The sequence below is a fragment of the Cyprinus carpio genome, chromosome B16 (genome assembly GCF_018340385.1).
Source record: "Cyprinus carpio isolate SPL01 chromosome B16, ASM1834038v1, whole genome shotgun sequence".
Lineage (NCBI taxonomy): Eukaryota > Metazoa > Chordata > Actinopteri > Cypriniformes > Cyprinidae > Cyprinus > Cyprinus carpio.
The window spans coordinates 22,955,662-22,975,672 of NC_056612.1; the positions used below are offsets into that span (position 1 = coordinate 22,955,662).

Below are 20,011 nucleotides of genomic sequence, written 5' to 3' on the forward strand. Positions count from 1 at the left end.
AAATGTTCACACGTAGCTTACAAATCAAGGTTGCAGATAGATTTTCAAGGCTAATAAAGAAAAAATTTAAAATTGTTCTATATTGTTCTTAAATGGAAAGAAGTCAGATTTTAATAAATTAGTTAAATTACTTCGTAACTGAATGCAAAATCTAATTTTAATCAGATAATTTTAAACACGAGGATTTGGCTTAACAGATATTCCGAGGAGTTAGTGCAATGAGAGTTCACCAATAAGGAACAGAGCTAGATGCTTTTGTGTGACTTCACTTCCCAATTTTAGAAAGGAGAGCTCAAAAAAAAAAAAAAAAAAAACCGTTGCCATCCGGTTATGGTCTAAGCGAAAATAGTATGGTTTGCGCCGATGACTAAATGCGCCTGTGCACACAAGTCGATGCGTTTCAGCTGGGTTATCAAAGTAACTGGGTTTACATAGCTTAAGTTTACCAAAGTATTTTCTTCATGAACTCCACAGAAATCTGCAATGGACTGTACTATTAAGGTAGGCGTTTGATCTGGTTTATTGTCTGTTCTGAAAATGAGTAGCGAGTGCGCAACACCCACACGGTTAGCGCGACTACTGGTGAGAGAGGCAAGGCGGTGATGCAGGTCCCCACTCTTTCCTTCTTGTACAAAATTTCCTCTTCCTTCCCGTTCGTGGTTGAATGTCGGCTCTTTAATAACAAGAAACCACTACAACATTTAGACTCAGATAAAAAACGAAATGGTGTCCACTGCGCGCGAGAGAGGGTATGCACAAATTTGTTATTCCATTTGTTTTAATTTTTTTTTTAACAGTTACGTTCTAGGATGCAAAAATGGCATATTTAATGATCCATCCAAGTTAAGTAAGCTAAGGACATGTAACTAACCTACTTTCTACTTACCATCTTAAGAACGACGAAAACGCACGCAAATGCAAACTGGAAAACAATGCACAGAATTTCACATATGGCACAATTATGGCGGGGCGCTCTCGAGGCAGGTGGCTTTATGGCGCCAACAACAAGGTATACATGTGGAGACTTTAAAAATCACAAAACGAAAACGTCTAGTATTTTTTTGTTTTGTTTACTTTCGACTGGTTAAATCTGACATGGCACTTTGCGAGAACTAATAGGCTATATTAATGCATCTCAACTGTGATAAAAGGCATATGCTGAGTGAGTTTCAGTTTTATTTAGATGGTAACATGTCATGGCAGAAAATGGTGGCAAGCAACCGTTAATATTATTAATACATTGTGGCTAAGTTTTTTATTCGTGCTGAAAAAATTCCAGTAAAGCTACATAATGTTGATTATTATTTTCAAGATTAACTAAGCGAGTGGTAGGTTAATTAGTTATTCTAGAACCTCGATTAATTTAGGGAGCTAAAACTGCAGCTACATTCATTCAAAACAAAACCCATACAAACACAGGGGGCTAATCATAAAATGATTGTAACCGCTAAAATCCCAGTCATTATCTGCGTGCTGAAATTCATTTCGATAATAAATGGGCTACTGTCGTCAACTGCTTACTGTTGTTGTCTTATGTTTGTTTTATTTACATAAATATTTTAGCTAACACTTTATTTTAAGGTGTCCTTGTTGCACGTTACATGTACTTACTATTAGCTATAATAACAATAAATTATGCATAATTACATGCAAGTAACTCCTAATCCTAACCATATTATAGTAAGGACAAAATAGTCTAGTATTATCCAAATGTGTAACAAGGACACCTTAAAATAAAGTGTATCCATATTTTGAAATAACGACTTTATCTTTTAAATAGGCATGGTCTTCAACGTGTAAAAATAATATTTCTCAAATATGCTATAGGCCTTTTCTAATTACTCACTATGTTCATTTTTTTATTTGGTTAACAGCTTTGAATGTGACGCATTGGGGTTGTTTTTATTGTTAATTCTGCAAAAACTGTTGGTTCATCTTGTCCTTTCACGCAATGATCCCTATACATCCCCCTCTGTAAACTAGAGCAGATGGGTAGCCTGTTGCATTCCTGTGTTTCGTGTTTGTAGTTGTTCCATGCCTGATTTAGTTCTTTAAGGAATAATTTATAGCAAAGTGCTGGGCGCTTGTCAGGTGTCGTTATCAGAGCTGAGCAGGCTTCCTGTCTCAAACCTCAAGACTTTCCGCACACACTTCCGCAGTCCCTCCTCGAAAAAAAAGGCAACAAAGACTGACAAAACAAAACTGATTCGATAGACGAATATTCGATGCCAATGCATTGTTCTACATTTTCAATTAAATTAGCCGGACAACAAACTGAAGCGAATTCGAACGTGTTGCGGCGTCCTGTTAATGCAGGTTCTCCTCAGAGAAGCGCCACCATCTCCACTTGCAAGATGTTGCTGATTAAAACTTGTGAAAACCACAAAGTGTTTTTGCAGCTCAGAGCGCAGCTGCGTCTCTCTTTGCAAAATCAGCATGCCTTAACGTCAACTTCTGCTTTCCTTCACTCTCGCAAACTGAACATGACTAACATCATAACTGTGAAAGTTCTAGCTCGAATATGATTCATTAGCGAAGTCTTGTGCGTTAAAGCTTTTAATTAAGGCTGTCTTTAATATTAACATTATTACATGACATTAGAAAGTAGCCTGATTACGGTATAAATATAAAAATGTAGTAATTGACATTATTATTACTTGTGTTATTACCATTTATATTAAAATAATAATATTGATTTAATTATAGTAGATTCATTTATACAGGCACTGTATCATATGCAATTTATTTTTTATTATATTTGCAAATTCTGGAAGTAACGAATAATTTAGCAATATACGAGTAATTAAACGAATTTCAAAGTATCAAAGCTGTAGGGCTATTTTGTTTCTTAGAATGCAGTGACTGCTGTTTTATCAGACTCAGTGAGCTACAAACAGTACGAAAAATTGCACATTATCTCAGTGATCAGTGAGACCGGGGTTGGTTGGCACATTTTCATTCTTTCTTGATTATCTCTGGCGAAACAAGCAGTAGAATCACTCAACCGTGTGTGTGCGTGTGTGTGGTGGTTTTGTTAAAAACAGACACTACAAGACATTAATGTAAAAATATTTTCTAACTTTCGTTCATGACTGAAGTTGTGTTCACCATCCCCAGGTTGTGGGGTCAGTTTGCATATACTGTTAAATGAGAAAAAGAACATTAGAGGAAGAAACAAACAGAAAATATAAAAATGGTGGTTTTAAAACCAACCAAACAGGACATTTTTGTACAATTTTTTTCTCTTAGTAGTCATTTCGATCATATAATAGGAGAACTATATATTTGTCCACCTTCACAAATTATTTTTTCTTATTTTACATTGACACTCTTTTCATAAATTGTCAGAGGTGGCATCATTTGTCAGTCTTAAAAAAAAAAGTTTCCATATGTATTAATTGATATTTGAAACCTATTTCTGCAAGTTATTTTTTTAATAATAATTTAGTGCTAAATGTACAATTATAATAACCCTGTCTTCCCTAATAATGTGCCTTAATTTTTATATAGTTATTTAATAGGTTTATATGGCAAATAGCCCAAATTACACATTTTATAAAATAATTTATGGATAATAATACTGAGTTAATGTAGTTAAGGAATTGCACAATTAGGCCCTATTCATTATATTTAAAATGATGAAAATAAATAAATTAAATCATTGGCAAGCATGGCTATAGTATACAGTGCACAGTATTTATGCAGCAACAGTATTTTTTGCATGTCTGAATTCTGCATTTTACTGTGATTTTCACTCTAATACTTCAGACCAACAAATTAGACTTTACAGCAGCAAACCAACTAGAATATGATAAAGCCAATTGTGATAGAGAAAGAAATACAGAGATCAGACTATGTGTCCCATATTACCCAATGTCCCATTATGATAATAAGCAAAGGGACATTTCATAACCTGATTTCATTACCAAAGATTTACCACATTGCTTTTCAGTGCTTCCTGTACTAGCATGCATCAGATTCAAACCTGTACACCTTTAAAACATTTAGTCTTATTTCTAGATTTACTAGTGGTAATCTAATAAATCTGTTGGATTATCACAGAATAAGTTTGCAGTGAACTCCGCCCTTTGAGGGTGATATACTGTGTGATTAGTTTTTGTGCAAAACCTCTGAAACCTAAAAGCACCAAGGTTTTTTTCTGTGCAGCGTTGCTCTACCACAAGTTCTGAGAATTTCTTTCACAAGACCAAATGGAGGTCTGTTGCAATTGACTTGAAAACACTGCTTGCATGTCACAGGCACCCAGCGGCGCCAAGGACGGCACAACAATAGCAAGACTGTGTTTATGTGCATCTCTGTGTGATGTTTTTGATGTGAGATGCACATTAATCTCACTGACCTCGACTCTGACATTTTGCACACAGCATGCAGTTTGTGTTTGCTAAAATATTGCGTTTGGTTTCTCAAGCAACAGAGACCGATATGAAACTCATCGAACAGGAAGTCAGTTGTGGCCAGGGTAGAGTATGTTTATGTTCATCACTTTGGAGGAGAGAGAGCAGTACTATGTGTGTGGGGTTGTGGTTTAAAAGGTGCATAGGTGCATAATAATTTTAACTGCAGAATAAAATATTAACTGTTGGCTGGCTGCAGTTTAGCTTGCTGTAAACGAGAAGATGCAGAATACATCATTTATCCAACTGGCACATTTGCTTTTTGTACACTGATCCAAAAGAATTGTTTTAAATAAGTGAGTGTTCAAATGGTGTTGGAAAATGCATTGCAATCTAAGTGCATGTCATCTCTCCTACACAGAGCAGCATCAAGTTCAGCCTCACCTGTGCCACAAGTTAAGGCTGTGGATTGCACTTTACTGTTGTATGTGTGTACACAAGACTGACGCTTGCAAATGCACACAGACTAGGCTATGAAAATGGTTTGAGTTCTCAGCTTGGCCTTGTTTTAAGCTCGCTTTCACTTCTCTACTAGAGCACGACTTTTCATGGCCTTTATTATAGTGTGAGAGATAGCTAGTGCTATTCACAGCTAGTTCAGGAGAACTACAAATGATTAAGATTTATGGCATTGAATTATTACTGGCAAAAATGTACGATATTTTAAGAGAAACCAGTAATATTGACTTGTCACTCGGGTTTGGCAATTCAGATTGCAACAACAAATCGATCCATTCGCAAGCCCTATAAAACTGCAAAGCTTTATCAACTTTAATACAAAGATGCCAACATTCATCATCAAGTCTGACATGGCTTAGCTTTTCCAGTTAAAAATTAGTCACATGAATTTCTTTGAATTTCACGTCACTGTAATTCTACTTCCTTACATTCATAATAAATCTGCTAGTTCAATTTAAATTCAGGCATTCTTTATTCTGAATGGACAACAAAACCCAAAGTAGTTGGTTTTTGTTTGGGCCATAAGAGAACATTCTTTTCTGGTAGTCTTGATCTGAAATATCCATGATATAAAATCCTTTGAACTTTTATCATCAAAAAGCAATTTTATCAGTAAATGCCAGTCAATTAATAATATGAAAGACCGAAACAGATTCTTGTTACAAATGCGCAAGACTTCAGGTCAGGTGAATGCACCCTACAATGCTGCCTCCTCCCTGTTTGGTGACCCTCAACAGCATTCAGAACAAATTTGTTTTTCAGCTTTAAATGACCCATATTTCTACCACTCCTCTGTTTCCTATCTCATGCCCCATGCCAAAAGGTTTCACTGCACATGGGGGCCAGATTTCCTGTGAGCCACCGAAAAAGCTCAGTGCTGACGTATTTCAGCTCTAAAGACAATACTAAAGCCCTCTAAACAAGCTCCCTGAATTCAGCTATAACACAAACATTTATTCATGCACAAACACTTACATACATTTGAATGTTTAAAACATCTTTTTGAAGTTTTAAAAGGACACACCTAGACCAGAGTGCTCGAGAGCAGACTACCACCACTAAACACAGGAAGAAAATGCATAGATGATGTCTCAATTTCTAATTTGACTCTTGTGCCAAGTCACATCTACCTGGAAGTTGGAAAAAAAAACGCCCTAAACTATTCCGATAAACTTTTTTTTCAGTTTCAAAATTAATACCCCATGTAGCTGAACAATAAGAGAGCATAAGTAATTTTAGTGCTAATTTTATAGTTTCATAAGGTTTTGGACTCTAGCTAATATAGCTTTTGATTCATTAGATTTAATTTCTATTAACTCTACACTCTTAAAAATAAAGGTTCCAAAATGGGGTTTTCGCAGTGATGCCATAGAAGAACCATCTTTGGATCTACAAAGAATCTTTTACTGAACTGTTCTTAAAAGAACTATATTTTCTTAATGTGAAGAACATTTTAATACCCTAAAGAACCTTTATTTTTAAGAGTGTAGTTCCTCCCTAGAGTTTTTTTTTATTGTCCAGATAAACCTTAAGTTTGTGCCCCAAATCAATTCTTTTGACATCAGTTGCTGATTAGAAAGTCATGGCATAGCGATAATAGCGGAAACCCGTAATATCCCTGTTCTGGAACTACTGACTAAATGATTAAGTGTTATGTCTATTCTTACGCTATGGTTTGTTGTTCACCTAAATCAAGGACTTTAAGTGTTTTGTTTACATAACCAGTGTGTTGTATACTTCACAGGAAGCTCTATCGGTGGTGAGTGAAAACCAGTCCATATTCGAGTCGCCCTTCAGTGGTCCCCAGGCCATGCACATGAAGGGAGAGATCACGCCGCCTGCAGTGTTCAGACAGGGTTCTGAAGAGAGCGTAGAACCCACTGAGCCAGACTGGACCGAATCGGCCACACAGAACCCTGCGAAGAGAGCAGAACACATCAACGGAAACAGGTGGGACAACAAACCTTAATGTCAGAAGATCCAAGTCTCCATTTATACACTCTTAAAAAAAAATAAAGGTTCTTTACTGGTATTTATGGTTCCATAAAGTAATGTTTCAATGCACAAAAGGTTCTTTATACTGTAAAAAGGTTCTAAGTTTCTATTCTTCACATTAAGAAATAAATTCTGGCATAATTTACTTACCTTCATGTCATTCCAAATCCATATGGCTTTCTTTCTTCTGTGGAACACAAACGGAGAAGTTTCCCAGAATGTCCAAGCTGCTCTTTTCCACACAATAATAGCAGTGACAACAGCTATTAAGCACCAATAAGAAAAGCACCATAAATTAGTCCATACAGGTCATACGTGACAAGTATTGTGAAATAACATCTTATTTGCAACTCACCATGTTGCATTACATGTAAGAAACCAGTGCCATTCAGTATCACTGATCAAACAAATGCATTTCCAGGAAGCATCTGAATTGAGTTATACTATTCTTTCAATATCATAACGGTGAGCATTAAGAACCAGAACATTTTAGCCCTCCTTTTCTTATTTTCTCTCATGCATGTCATAGCCGTGAGTCCCCAGTGGACTGCAGTGTGACTAAAAGGACCCGACACATGAGTAACAGTGATGGGGGACCGTTGGCCTACCAGGCCTCTTACCCAGAGCCACGGAGCAGCCCGCAGACTACCACCCCACCCAGCAGCGCCACAGAGGAGAAGAGGGTCATTGTACCAGCGGGTGAGATCTATTGTAAAAGTCATCAAGTGTTTCACTGTCATTTATACAGAAAAGTAGAGAGTGATTGTATATTTTTTGTATTAACTTAAGAAAATGCATTCACAAACCTTTTTACTTTTGTAATGAGATATATGTAACACACTGAGAAATTACTCCGTTTATTCAGCACAGATGCATTCATTTAATCAAAAGTGACAAATCTTTTGTTATATTATAAATGTATTTACTATTTAAAATTATTTTCTTGTTTCTATTCAGAGTCCTGAAAAAAAAGTGTGATCACATTTCACAGTTCTCACAAAAAATAAGCAGGACAACTTAGTTTCAACAAGAAGTTTCAGTATTCATAATGGTTTCATTTTCTTGAGCAACAAATCAGTGTATTAGAATGATTTCTGAAAGATCATGTGACACTAAAGACTGAAATAATGGCTTTGCCATCAGAGGTAAGAAATACATTTTAAAATGTATTTTGAAATATCATGCAGCTTCTTAAGACAAGGACAAGGAATGTGTGTTATGTATCATTTTTGATACATTTTGATTTCATGTTGACTGTTTTTAAGACTAAAACATTAAAAGATTAAACTTTTGTCTTTGCAACTAAATTAAAGTACTTAAACTAAAAATATAAAATTAAAAGCCAATTCAAAATATTAATAAATACACAACAGTATATAGATGATACTTAACACTTGTTGACTGTAATGAATTTTGTAAAAAGGAAGCATTTAAGCACCTGACAGATTTAGTCTGGAGTTGACCAATTTCTAAAACTAGAGGATGTATAGATGTCTAAACAAAGATATGTGGTAATTATGCAGTGGCCACAGGCTCTTGCATCACTTAGGAACTTGTGCTTTGTGGTAAAAAAGGCTAGTTTGAAATACAAGCATTGTAAAAGAAAGAAAAAGCACTAATGTGTTTCCTTCTGGTAGATCCCAGTAACCCAACAGACTAAACTACAAGTGACTGCACAGATCCCAACAGAGATAATCACTCTTTACTCCCAAACCAATTAGGAAGTTAAGTTATCTTCAGTGAGGCGTTTTGAAGGTCGTCGTAACATTATTAAAAGGGCAGAGCGGTGGAGTCGCTCCATGCATTGTGCGACAGTGAGTGTATGGGATACCTCCTCATGAGTCACCCAGACCAAACAATTATAATGCTCATAATTCTCGGATATGGCGTCAAATTTCAAGGACAAATAAGAGAGTATGATGGCTTATAAAAGGAGGTCCAAAATATGTGGAGAAGCATTTCCGATAGCATTCCCATTAATCTCAATGGCAGCCGAGTAGCGACGTCAAAAAGGCAGCGAATAATCCTCTAAAAATAAACCGGGCAATGGTTAAGAAATTATTTTATATATACACACACACACACTTACATATTCAAATATCAAATAAATGTGAATGAATGAAAACACACGCATACAAAATAAAAAAATAAAAACATGAAGGGCTTTTACAGGTTTTATGTGCGTGTATAAAAGGCCTTCTTTATATGTTTTTATTACATATGTGTTTTATTACGGATGTATATCCGCATGCTTAGAGGGGTTTGTTAAAAGTCAGTGGGAGCAGGGGGGGCGAGAGAAACAATTTTTTTTTTTTTTTACTACAAATTTTGTCCATCAAATATTTTGAGGAGAGACTGCCTCCCTTGCCTCCTCTGAAAAAAAAAGCCCCTGATAATATATCTAGATCTATATATATCAGCCAAACCATGACCCCCTGACCCAAAATCCTTTCTAAAGTACAAAAAGTACATCTAACTAAGATTAAGAGCAGTAACAGAGAGTGCACTGACTTTTTTACCTCATGTTTGAACTCTGAGAAGTACTGTCACAGCTCAAGCACTTGTTCCTCATTTTATTCTTGCTTCTGTCCTGTTTTAGACCCAGAAGTATGGACACAAGACCATGTGCGGCAGTGGGTAGAGTGGGCAATAAAGGAATACGGCCTTTCTGATGTGGACGTGTCCCTCTTCCATACTCTGGATGGAAAAGCGCTCTGCAAAATGACCAAAGAGGACATGATGCGTCTCACTACTGCATACAATACAGACATCCTGCTCTCCCATCTAAACTACCTCCGGGAGAGTAAGGAACTTTGCCTGTAATTCCATATGAATAATCCATTACTAATTGTTAATTTGGTCAAGAAAACATCAGGAAAAAACTTAAAGTGACTTTAATCATTTCAATTTCTAAATGCATTGTTAGTACATTGTGGAAAAGTTTGTGCCTATAAATACAGTAAATTAAGAGGGCTTGTTTTCTTTGCTATTGTTTACTCAGGTAGCCCCACTTTTTCCTACCCTGCAACCCCTACCAACACACAACAACCACAGCCTAGACTACAGGTTAAAGCTGGTAAGTCAAACATTTTACTTCTATTTTTAAGATAATATTTAGTCATATATATATATATATATATATGATGAGCTGAATTTGCATCCTCTGTCCGAATGTACACCACATTTTATATTAGTGCCCCAAAATGAGATGTTTCTTGTAACTGTAATGATCCTAAAGTTATTCCTGCAATTTTGTGCCTAATAATATTATTCTTATACATTTTTTATCAATGCAAATTTACTAAACACGTATTGCATCATAATGTGGTTTCCGCCCTATGATAAGTCACATGGTTATTTTTATCTGAACAAAAATTCTTAAAGGGGTAGTTCACCCTGAAAGAATATATTAAAATTAATAAAATTAATTCTGTCATTTACTCACCCTCAAGTTGTTTCAAACCTGTATGAGTTTCTTCCTTCTGTTGAAAACAAAAGATATTTTTAAGAATGTTGATAACCAAACAGTTGCCAGTAGCCATTAACTTCTGTAGAATGGAAGAATACAATGGAAGTCAATGGCTACCGGCAACTGTTTGGTTACCAACATTCTTTAATATAACTTTTGTATTCAACAAAGGGAAGAACCTCATACAGGTTTGAAACAACTTGAGGGTGAGTAAATAACAGAATTAATTTTTTTTGGGTAAACTATCCCTTTAAATCTCCCATTAAATAAAAAAAAAAAAGAATATATATATTTATATATATATATATATTTTTTATAAAACATACTCCAATAAGTTATTGTACTGATATAATGCCAATGGCTGAGATAGAGTCTAGAGAGATCCTATGAGGACTGTAGTTAGTTTCTTCAATGAATTTCGCCCCAAGTGTTACGAGGTTTTTGAATCGTTGCACATTCAGACAGGAAACAGCTGCATCAGGACAGGAAGTAAGGGATGTAGAGCTCAGGTTAGGATACAATTGACTATTCTGTGGTAAAGAGAATCATTAGAACAAAAGGACAATCGCCCTGAGGTATTGTGTGCCATCTTCAGGCCTTCTTACAGTTTTGCTGCTGGCTTTGTTCTGCCCTGCGTTTCTCCTTAGGGATCTTTAATGCAGGGCTTCCTTCCTTCTGCGGCTGCGCTTCTCCTTACTCTATAAAGCCATCCTTTCCTGTAAAATCTCCCTTTTGTTAACTGCTCGTATCTGTCTTTGCCTCGGCACAGAAAACAGCTTTGAGGAGATCGGCAGAAGGAATAGTTGGTCCTCAAGCGCCTTACCAGCTGTCCCAAAAGGTTGCTCTGCGTTCACAAAAACATCATAATGTCACAATTACATTGCAAAAATATGAAATATTTAAAAAGGGAAAAAAAAACTCACCTCTTTAAAATCACAGGTTCTCCAATCGAACATCAGCACAACACCAGAATTACAGAGCCTCCACCAAGACTTCCACAAGGTCAACAAGTGCACCTTTAATTTAATACTCTATGAAACTGCTTTTAGTTATCTTTTTGTTAAACTACACCTCAAAATATCTAATCAGTATTGTACATTTCCATCTTTGCAGACCCCTACCAAGCATTAGGTCCCATCAGCAGCCGTCTTGCAAATCCAGGTAAGAAGTGACTAATCAAAAAACTGTATAAGCATCATTGTCAAATTAACAACAAATGTGGCCTTTTTAGGGTATGTAATCTCTGGATGCACAGACTGGGCACAACGTTTTGCCCTTTTATAACTGAATAATAAATGAAATTAGACCATATATGTGTTCAGTTATATCAGTTATATGATAACTGAATTCCTGTTAATATAATCTGGACAAATTAAACATTCCTAAAAACAAAATAAAATTATATTTTTATTACAATTAATTTTTTTAATAATTTAAATGACATGTATACACATTTATCATTAAAAAGTTTGGGGTCAGTTACTTTTTTTTTAAGAAATTAGTAATTTTATTCAGCAAAGACATTAAAAGACCAAAAGTGACTTTTTACATTTAGGAAAAGAAGAAATCTATTGCTGCACAGTTTCCACAATATATAAAATAATCAAAAAACAAAAAAAAAAATCATATTATTATTATTATAATATTAAATATAACAGCAAATCATCCATTTCTGAAGGATCATATAACACTGAAGACTGGAGTAATGGCTGCTGAAAATACAGCTATGCAATCACAGAAATAAAATTCTATTTTAAGATGTATTTCAATAGAAAACCAATATTTTAAATAGTAACATTTAAAAATGTTACTGTTTTTATTGTATTTTTGAACAAACAAATACAGCCTTGGTGTGCATAAGAAACTTTTTAAAAACATAAAAAGATCTTACTGACCCCAAACTTTAGTTTACATTTTTAAATATTAAGATTTGAAAGGTAGTTAAAAAAAAAAAAAAAAAAATTCTGACAAACCAAGTACATTATGATTAGTATGACTATTAGTATGATGTTTGCCCGACCTTCTTTACACAGAAACGAAACCATTCCACACCAAGATCCGACCGACCAAACACAATTCTAACAACCTGCCCGTCACCAGCACTGACAGGACTGTGGGTAGGTGTCTGACCGACCCACATTCTGTTTCTGTGTACAACATAAATTAAAAAGGTCACATTTGAAGAAAACAACTTGCCCTAAAAAGCCCTTCTATCCGCTGCTAAAAATCTCTGACACTATTTTCACACAGGCTCTGGTCAGATCCAGTTGTGGCAGTTCTTGTTGGAGCTGCTGTCTGACAGCAACAATGCTGCCATTATCACCTGGGAGGGCACTAATGGAGAATTCAAGATGACCGACCCAGACGAGGTAGCCAAGCGCTGGGGCGAGCGAAAGAGCAAGCCTAACATGAACTATGACAAGCTCAGCCGGGCCCTCCGCTACTACTATGACAAGAACATCATGACCAAGGTGCACGGCAAACGCTATGCATACAAATTCGATTTCCAGGGCATCTCCCAAGCCCACCAAAACCATCCTCCAGACGGGAGTGTGCTCAAATACCAGGCCGAAGTGCCATATGTGCAAGGCTACCACAGCCACCAGCCAAAAATGAACTTCATGGGCACTCATTCAACCCCTATGCCCGTTTCCACGGGGAATTTCTTTGGGCCTCCAACCACCTACTGGAACTCCGCAACAGGAGTTGTGTATCCCAGCTCACCCATGCCACGACATCCCAGCACTCACTCTCATTTGAACTCTTATTACTAAAACAGTCTAATTATAAAGCCCTGGATTTCATATGAGACACAGTATTACAAAACAGCAACTTTTCAGGAATCCTCATCCAATGCAAATACTTTGTAGCAATTCCAAACAGTTCTCCATCTCACTGCATTTTTTGTACAGATATATCTGTGTGTATATATATATATATATATATATATATATATATATATATATAAAATGCACACATCAAAAAGCTGTACATCTTCTGGGCTAAATTGTAAATAAGCCTTGCATGTTTCATATAAGGCACTGAAAAGACTGCTCTGACATTCCCCAAAAGCATGCATACTCACCTCGGTTTTAAAATGTAATATTCGTTTGTAAGCATGTGCTTTGTACAGTCTTTTTTTTTTTTATCAAATAACTTCACTCCCAAGTGTAACATTATATTTCAAACCAATAAAACACGTAGCTCACTTAATGCATCTGTGAATTTTATTGTCCTTTATTTTCCTTCTTTTTAAAAAAATAGACATTACCAACAATCTATTCATTACAAAGAATATCCCTTTCAAAATGTTTGTGCTCAACCATTTTCTTCTTAGTTTGGAGAACATAAAAGAACATCTAAAGAAGCTTTTTTCACTACTAAAAACCATTGTGTTTTGCACTGTAGTGTAGTTTTTGGGAGCTTTGTTATCTATTTACACTAGCAATTCCCAAGGCACAATTCTCACACAGACTCACACCATATTAGTGATACGTTATCAAAAAAAAATAAAAATAAAAATAAATAAAAAAAACACTACAAAAAGCTAAAAGTAAAGGGGAAAAAGCTAATTTTGAAAGTGTGCATCATGTATTTATTAACAAATCAAATTCAATTTAACTGAAAACTATAAATCATAAATGTCTTTATTTAATCCTTTTTTTTTTTAGTCCAATCCAAATACCTCCTCAAATATTCTACGTGGCTCCACAAATTTGTCAGCTTCCTCCACCACAGACAGGTCTGGCACAAAATGACGAGGTCCAATCTCAGCTGTCTGTGTGGTTATTACATCAACAAAGCCTGTTCCCACCTCTTCTGTCATGAATGGAGATGTTTGCTCTTTCTCGGCCATTTCCAAATCAGACTCCATGATCCAGGGCTCACTGGTGATGACCTTACTGGACACTGTAAATGTATTCATAAAATAGGGCTTGACGTACAGGTTCACTAAAATCTTATAAAACCTCCATGATGTGGCAAGACTTTCCTGACAGCTTAACAAGCATTATTGCATTTACTCTCAATGCAGTACTATGAAAAGATATATATTCCCTAAAATCACTTGGCATTTCTTACCAGAAAGGTCAGAAGACAGACATGTGGAGTCGCAGCAGAGGCATGCATCATCTGACCTGTATAACTCTTCCCACCTGAAGAAATTATCTAAATTAGTACTAGTTCAGTTCTGAAAATAGCACTCACAGTACAACCAAAATTCAATATACCGTGTTGTTGACTGGTTGTAAGTGCAGGACTTTGCACTTGATGTTGGTTTGAAACTTCCGACGGATATTTCACAATGCATGTAAAGATGCTGAGAATAAAATGAACAGGCAACCTCAAATTGACTCAACTGATAAGGAAATCTTTCATCAAAAATCATGAGCCTGACCCTCTCATTGGAAAAAGCAACATTTTGCTGAAATTTCATGACATCAGCATGCCATTACAGCTCATTATTTCACCTTTCCCAACATCCCATGAAACAGAAATGCATCCAAGGAGAAACGCACAACATTTCTTTGTCCACTTTGGATGAATTTGGACCACCTACTGCTCTTGCTATCAGTCATGCACCTGAAATAAAAAGAGCATACATGTAAAGCATGGCATGAAATAATACATAGAAAAGTACTCCCCCCCCCCCCCGGCTCATATAGTAAAATATAGGAAAATATGCAGCTCATACTTGGAGGAAAAAACATCACTTTTATTCAAAGATATGCAATTTTGGTGCAGCTGCTGTTATTTATATGGCCAAAAAGTAAAATAAAATTTTGATAGCTTGTAATTTAAGTCAATAAAATCTTTGTAACAGTATAGCAGACTACCTACATAATACAAATGAATATCAGTTGTCAATCTAGACTAGTCAACATTTGAAGTGGATCAAAACCTTTCAAAGTTGTCCTAAAACCAAACCAATACCCATTCTTGTCATAGGACAACTTTTTTGATACACTTCAAATGCTGACTACTATATATATCGCCAATAATCTTAGCCTCAGACGTCACTCCCACAAAGGTCTGGCTACGCAAGATTATATCTCCAATAACAGGTCTTAAGATGATATTTCAGTGCTTTGGTATATAATTAAGCTTTGTAGTTTATATTGCGGGAGTAAAACATATAATGCAATGCAATAGAATAATGATTAAGTGGTGTAAAATTAAACAGTCTACAATTATACTATAAGGCATTTTACTTGCTAAATTACACAACAGAAGGCATGTTAGTAGATTTTCATTATGTTGATAATTTGAAGGCTTTAGAAATTTGCTTCTCAAAAATGACACAGCAGGCACGATAAGGGCTAAATATACAAAGTGTTACCCGTGGTTTTCAATGACTGTAAATCTTGGCATGGACAAATGAGAACTCCTGATAGTCACATAACAGGAATCCACAAACAGCCTCTCGTCCTCAGCAAGAGGGGGTCCGTCTGCCTGGAAGTACATGGGGTGACCAATGGTATACTCTTCGGTGGGCGATAACCGTCTCCACAGCTCTAAAAGACCGGATGGTGATGATTCATTGACTGATATAGCATGGAGTACTCATCTTATTAGTCAAACCTTGTTTACCATCACGGGGTGTGAGTACAACACTGTCCACAGTTCTCAGGGGTTTGAAGTAGTTCTGATATCTGACTTGTGGCATGTAACCAATTTTGTATGAGTAATGATATCTGAAGAAAAAAAAAAGGGGGGGTTAGATGATTAAAGTAAATCAGTGATTAACAGGCAGACAAAATTGACACAAAAAGGTACCGCAAGTGGAACACATTCACATACACTTCTTACTTAGTATTTTTGTCTTGTTTCTAGTAAAATTTATATAAAAACTTTTATAAAGATGTATTTACTAGATAAGCAAAATGGCATTAGATACTTAGTCTTGTTTCCAGGGAGGGAAAAAAAATCTAAATTAAGTTCAGTCTGCCAGTGGGGTAAGTAAAATACTCGCTTTTAGAATATTTTACTTACCCCACTGACAGATCATTTTACTTGTTTTAAGCAAAATGCACTTAAATTTAGTTCCCCCACCCCCTTGGAACGACTAAATATCTTATGTTATTTTGCTTATCTAGTAAATGCATCGTAATTTAAGAATTTTTAGACATTTTGACTAGAAACAAGACAAAAATAATAAGATAAGCCTTTTTTTTTTGCAGTGCAATCAACACATATTGACATGTACATAGAAAGACACAGATTTACCTGTTAAAGTGACACTCAACAGGTAGTGAGAAAGGCATGGCACGGCGGATTGGCCCCAGGTCCGTCACTGGAGAGTAGCGCAGTATGTTGGAATATGTTACTCTATTGTTTATTAACTGCATTCAAAAAAACAAAGATAATTTCACAGCAAAGTTTATCAAGTGAAGCCTAAAGTAAAAGTGAGCAAAATGATTTTTTGAGCCTTAGTGCTATCAGAAGTCTCCTTCCTTTTATTTTTAGACGTCTGTTTCATACCATTCTTCTTTTTTATCTACCTATCCATCTATCAAGTAGTCAACAATTGAAGTGGGTCAAAAAAATTAATCAAAGTTGTCCTAAGACAAGACTGGTATTGTTTTGGTTTTAGGACAACTTTGATTAAAGGTTTTGATCCACTTCAAATGTTGACTACTATCTATCTATCTCTCTCTCATATATATATATATATATCTATAGATATAGATATATATATATATATATATATATATATAGATATAAATAGATATATATATATAGATATAAATAGATATATATATATATATAGATATAAATAGATATATATATATAGATATATATAGATATATATATATATATATATATATATATATATATATATATATATATATATATATATATATATATATATATATATATATATATACACACATACAGTACAGGTCAAAAGTTTGTAAACATTACTATTTTTAATGTTTTTGAAAGAAATTTCTTCTGCTCATCAAGCCTGCATTTATTTGATCAAAAATACAGAAAAAATTTTAATATTGTGATATATTATTACAATTTAAAATAATTGTTTTTAAATTTATTATACTTATATTATCATTTATTTCTGTGATGCAAAGCTGAATTTTTAGGATCATTATCACATGATCCTTTAGAAATCATTCTAATATGATGATTCATTATCAAAGTTGGAAACAGTTCTGCTGCTTAATATTTTTTCAGAACATGTGATACTTTTTTAGGATACTTTGATGAATAAAAAAGTAAAAAAAAAAAAAAGCTATGTTTTTAAAATATAAATATTTTGTAATAACAATATACACTACTGGTCAGTAATTTGGGGTCAGTAATTATTTTTTTCTTTCTTTTTTTTTTAAATAAAATCAATACTTTTATTCAGCAAGGATGTGTAAAATTGATAAAAAGTGATAGTAAAGAAAATATATTATTAGAATATATATTATTATAATTTTTTATTTATATTGAATAAATGCAGTTCTTTTTAACCTTTTATTCATCAAATATATTAGACAGCAGAACTGTTTCCAACACTCATAATAAATCAGAATATTAGAATGATTTCTAAATGATCATGTGATAGACTGGATGTTACATGTGACACTGAAGGCTGGAGTAATGATGCTGAAAATTCAGCTTTGCATCACAGGAATAAAACATATTTTTTTTTAAGTATAATCAAATAGAAAACTATTATTTTAAGTTGTAATAATATTTCACAATATTACTGTTTTTTCTGTATTTTTGATCAAATAAATGCAGGCTTGATGAGCAGAAGAGACTTCTTTCAAAAACATTAAAAATAGTAATGTTTCCAAACTTTTGGTCTGTACTGTATCTATATCTCTCTCTATCTATCTATATCTATCTCTCTCTATCTATCTCTCTATATCTCTCTATATCAATTTTTTTCCCATGATTGTTTTGCTGTAAGATATTTATAAGGTTATAACATTTTTGCAAAGCCTTATTGTCAACGTATTGTTTGAAATTATACAAAGTAAAAATTAATAGATAACAGACATAAGCTACATTCTTGTCTTAGTATACATATCTAAATGATCGTTATTATTATTTAACGCAGTGCGTTAATGCTGCTTAATACCGCAGATTGATATTTGTTACAATATCATTTTCATTACAGTTTACTGCACTTTGTTATTTAAGAGGAGACAAAAAGAGGAAACTAAAGAAAAACACATTAGCCAAGCACACCTTTGTCTTACTTCCACACTTGTCCATGTCGTAAATAAACACGTGGTAGTGTTTTGTAGTCTTGCTGATGTCGCACGTTCCCAGTTTTAACTCTGAATGATGGCCGTCGATGCCTAAAATGTGTTTGTGAACTTTAACGATCATTTTCTTCATTTGACAAACGACGTTTACTCCTTGTGATCGCCCGCGGCGGCGGGAGGCCTCGGGTAGCGTTAACGTTACTGCGGTGCGCGGCACGAGGACTTGTTTCGTCTCCTCGGGCAGTTGTTCACGGCCTGTCCCACGCATCGGAGAGAACTGCTTTTTGTCCAAAATGGGTATTCTTGAATGCAGGAAAACGGGAAGTTGTAAATATGGCGAGTCGAGACTCTCGACAGCAGATCCGTCGAAATCTAATCCGAATTTTTCGTCCAGTACTGAGGTAGAATTGCTCGCGTGCTTTGACGCAGATCGTACGGCGTACACATATGTGGAGAACAAGACCAGTAAAGTAATTATTACTGGGAAATAGCGCTTCATATCTCTAAACTGCATCAAATAAATGGTATTAGTCGCTATTTTAATCAAACAGTGTTGGTAACAGAGCTGAAATGGGTAATTAATGCACCTGTCGCCTGTTTCACTAGTAATGGAAGACTGATTCATTTACACGAATCGGTTCTTTCGAGCAGGTCTCAAAGCAGATTCAGCATTTTTCCGTTAGACGGAAATCGGTGACAAGTGTTTATTTATTTATTGGGTTAACAACAAACATATTAAAACATAATTCAATGAAACAAATTTTCATCTTTTATCAAAAAAACAAAACAAAAACAACAACAACAACAACAAAAAAAACATTCATACATCAAATACATTGATTAGGCTATCTTTTTTAGTCCTTCGGTAAATTCGTGCAAGAACGTGGCTTTTGCAAGAAATAATGTTTTTAGCTTCCCAAGCTCTATTGCTGGGTATATCATTTTATATATATATATATATATATATATATTGTCTATATTAAATTAAATTAAATTAAATTTATGCATTATATTAAATTAAATTAAATTAAATTTATGCATTTAGCAAACGCTTTTATCCAAAGCAACTTACAGTGCATTCAGGCTATCAATTTTTACCTATCATGTGTTCCCCATTATATATATAATCTGTTTTTGTTTAACATTCCTGATTGTTATTTATGCTTTAAATGAATACACCCATAAAATGTAGTTGCTATTGAGATTTGTTGGCTTTAAAAGTAGCCATATTCACTCTGGTGATGTCTAATCTCAGTTTTCTCATAATCTAGAGCATTTTGGTCTGCTGCGAACACATGGAGACATACAGCATAGTTGCCGAATCCGACAAGGCATCATAGCCTTGAGGTTATCCTTTATTTAATAAAGAATGGCTTTAATGCTCCTCAGATTTACTCTGGTGATGTCTAAACTCCTCTGTTTTATAGCCTAGAAAGCTTATTACTCTAATT

General features: G+C 34.8%; 2 protein-coding genes across 8 annotated transcripts; one reads left to right on the plus strand and one right to left on the minus strand.

Moving 5' to 3' along the window:
* Window positions 1-321: 321 nt before the first annotated feature.
* LOC109059698 (retroviral integration site protein Fli-1 homolog) lies at window positions 322-13,551 on the plus strand. Of its 6 annotated transcripts, XM_042741514.1 has the most exons (11): window positions 588-749; window positions 896-1,009; window positions 6,619-6,824; window positions 7,399-7,568; window positions 9,469-9,672; window positions 9,871-9,945; window positions 11,108-11,176; window positions 11,278-11,340; window positions 11,452-11,499; window positions 12,372-12,455; window positions 12,589-13,551. In XM_042741514.1, the coding sequence occupies exons 1-11, from the start codon at window positions 603-605 to the stop codon at window positions 13,110-13,112; spliced, it is 1,704 nt and encodes a 567-aa protein (XP_042597448.1). In that variant the 5' UTR covers window positions 588-602; the 3' UTR covers window positions 13,113-13,551. The 6 variants fall into 6 exon arrangements, with proteins under 6 accessions (XP_042597453.1, XP_042597454.1, XP_042597451.1 ...); XM_042741519.1 differs by lacking the exons at window positions 588-749; window positions 896-1,009 and adding an exon at window positions 322-501; XM_042741517.1 differs by lacking the exon at window positions 896-1,009 and having other exon boundaries at window positions 587-749.
* Window positions 13,552-13,556: 5 nt separating this feature from the next.
* Window positions 13,557-19,188, minus strand: zp3d.2 (zona pellucida glycoprotein 3d tandem duplicate 2). 2 transcript variants are annotated; one of them, XM_019081555.2, is made up of 8 exons: window positions 18,552-19,188; window positions 16,564-16,630; window positions 15,928-16,031; window positions 15,677-15,851; window positions 14,808-14,919; window positions 14,568-14,656; window positions 14,419-14,492; window positions 13,557-14,247 (listed from the first exon to the last, which is right to left on the minus strand). In XM_019081555.2, the coding sequence occupies exons 1-8, from the start codon at window positions 19,183-19,185 to the stop codon at window positions 14,006-14,008; spliced, it is 1,497 nt and encodes a 498-aa protein (XP_018937100.1). In that variant the 5' UTR covers window positions 19,186-19,188; the 3' UTR covers window positions 13,557-14,005. The 2 variants fall into 2 exon arrangements, with proteins under 2 accessions (XP_018937100.1, XP_018937099.1); XM_019081554.2 differs by having other exon boundaries at window positions 16,564-16,679; window positions 18,541-19,185.
* Window positions 19,189-20,011: the final 823 nt, after the last annotated feature.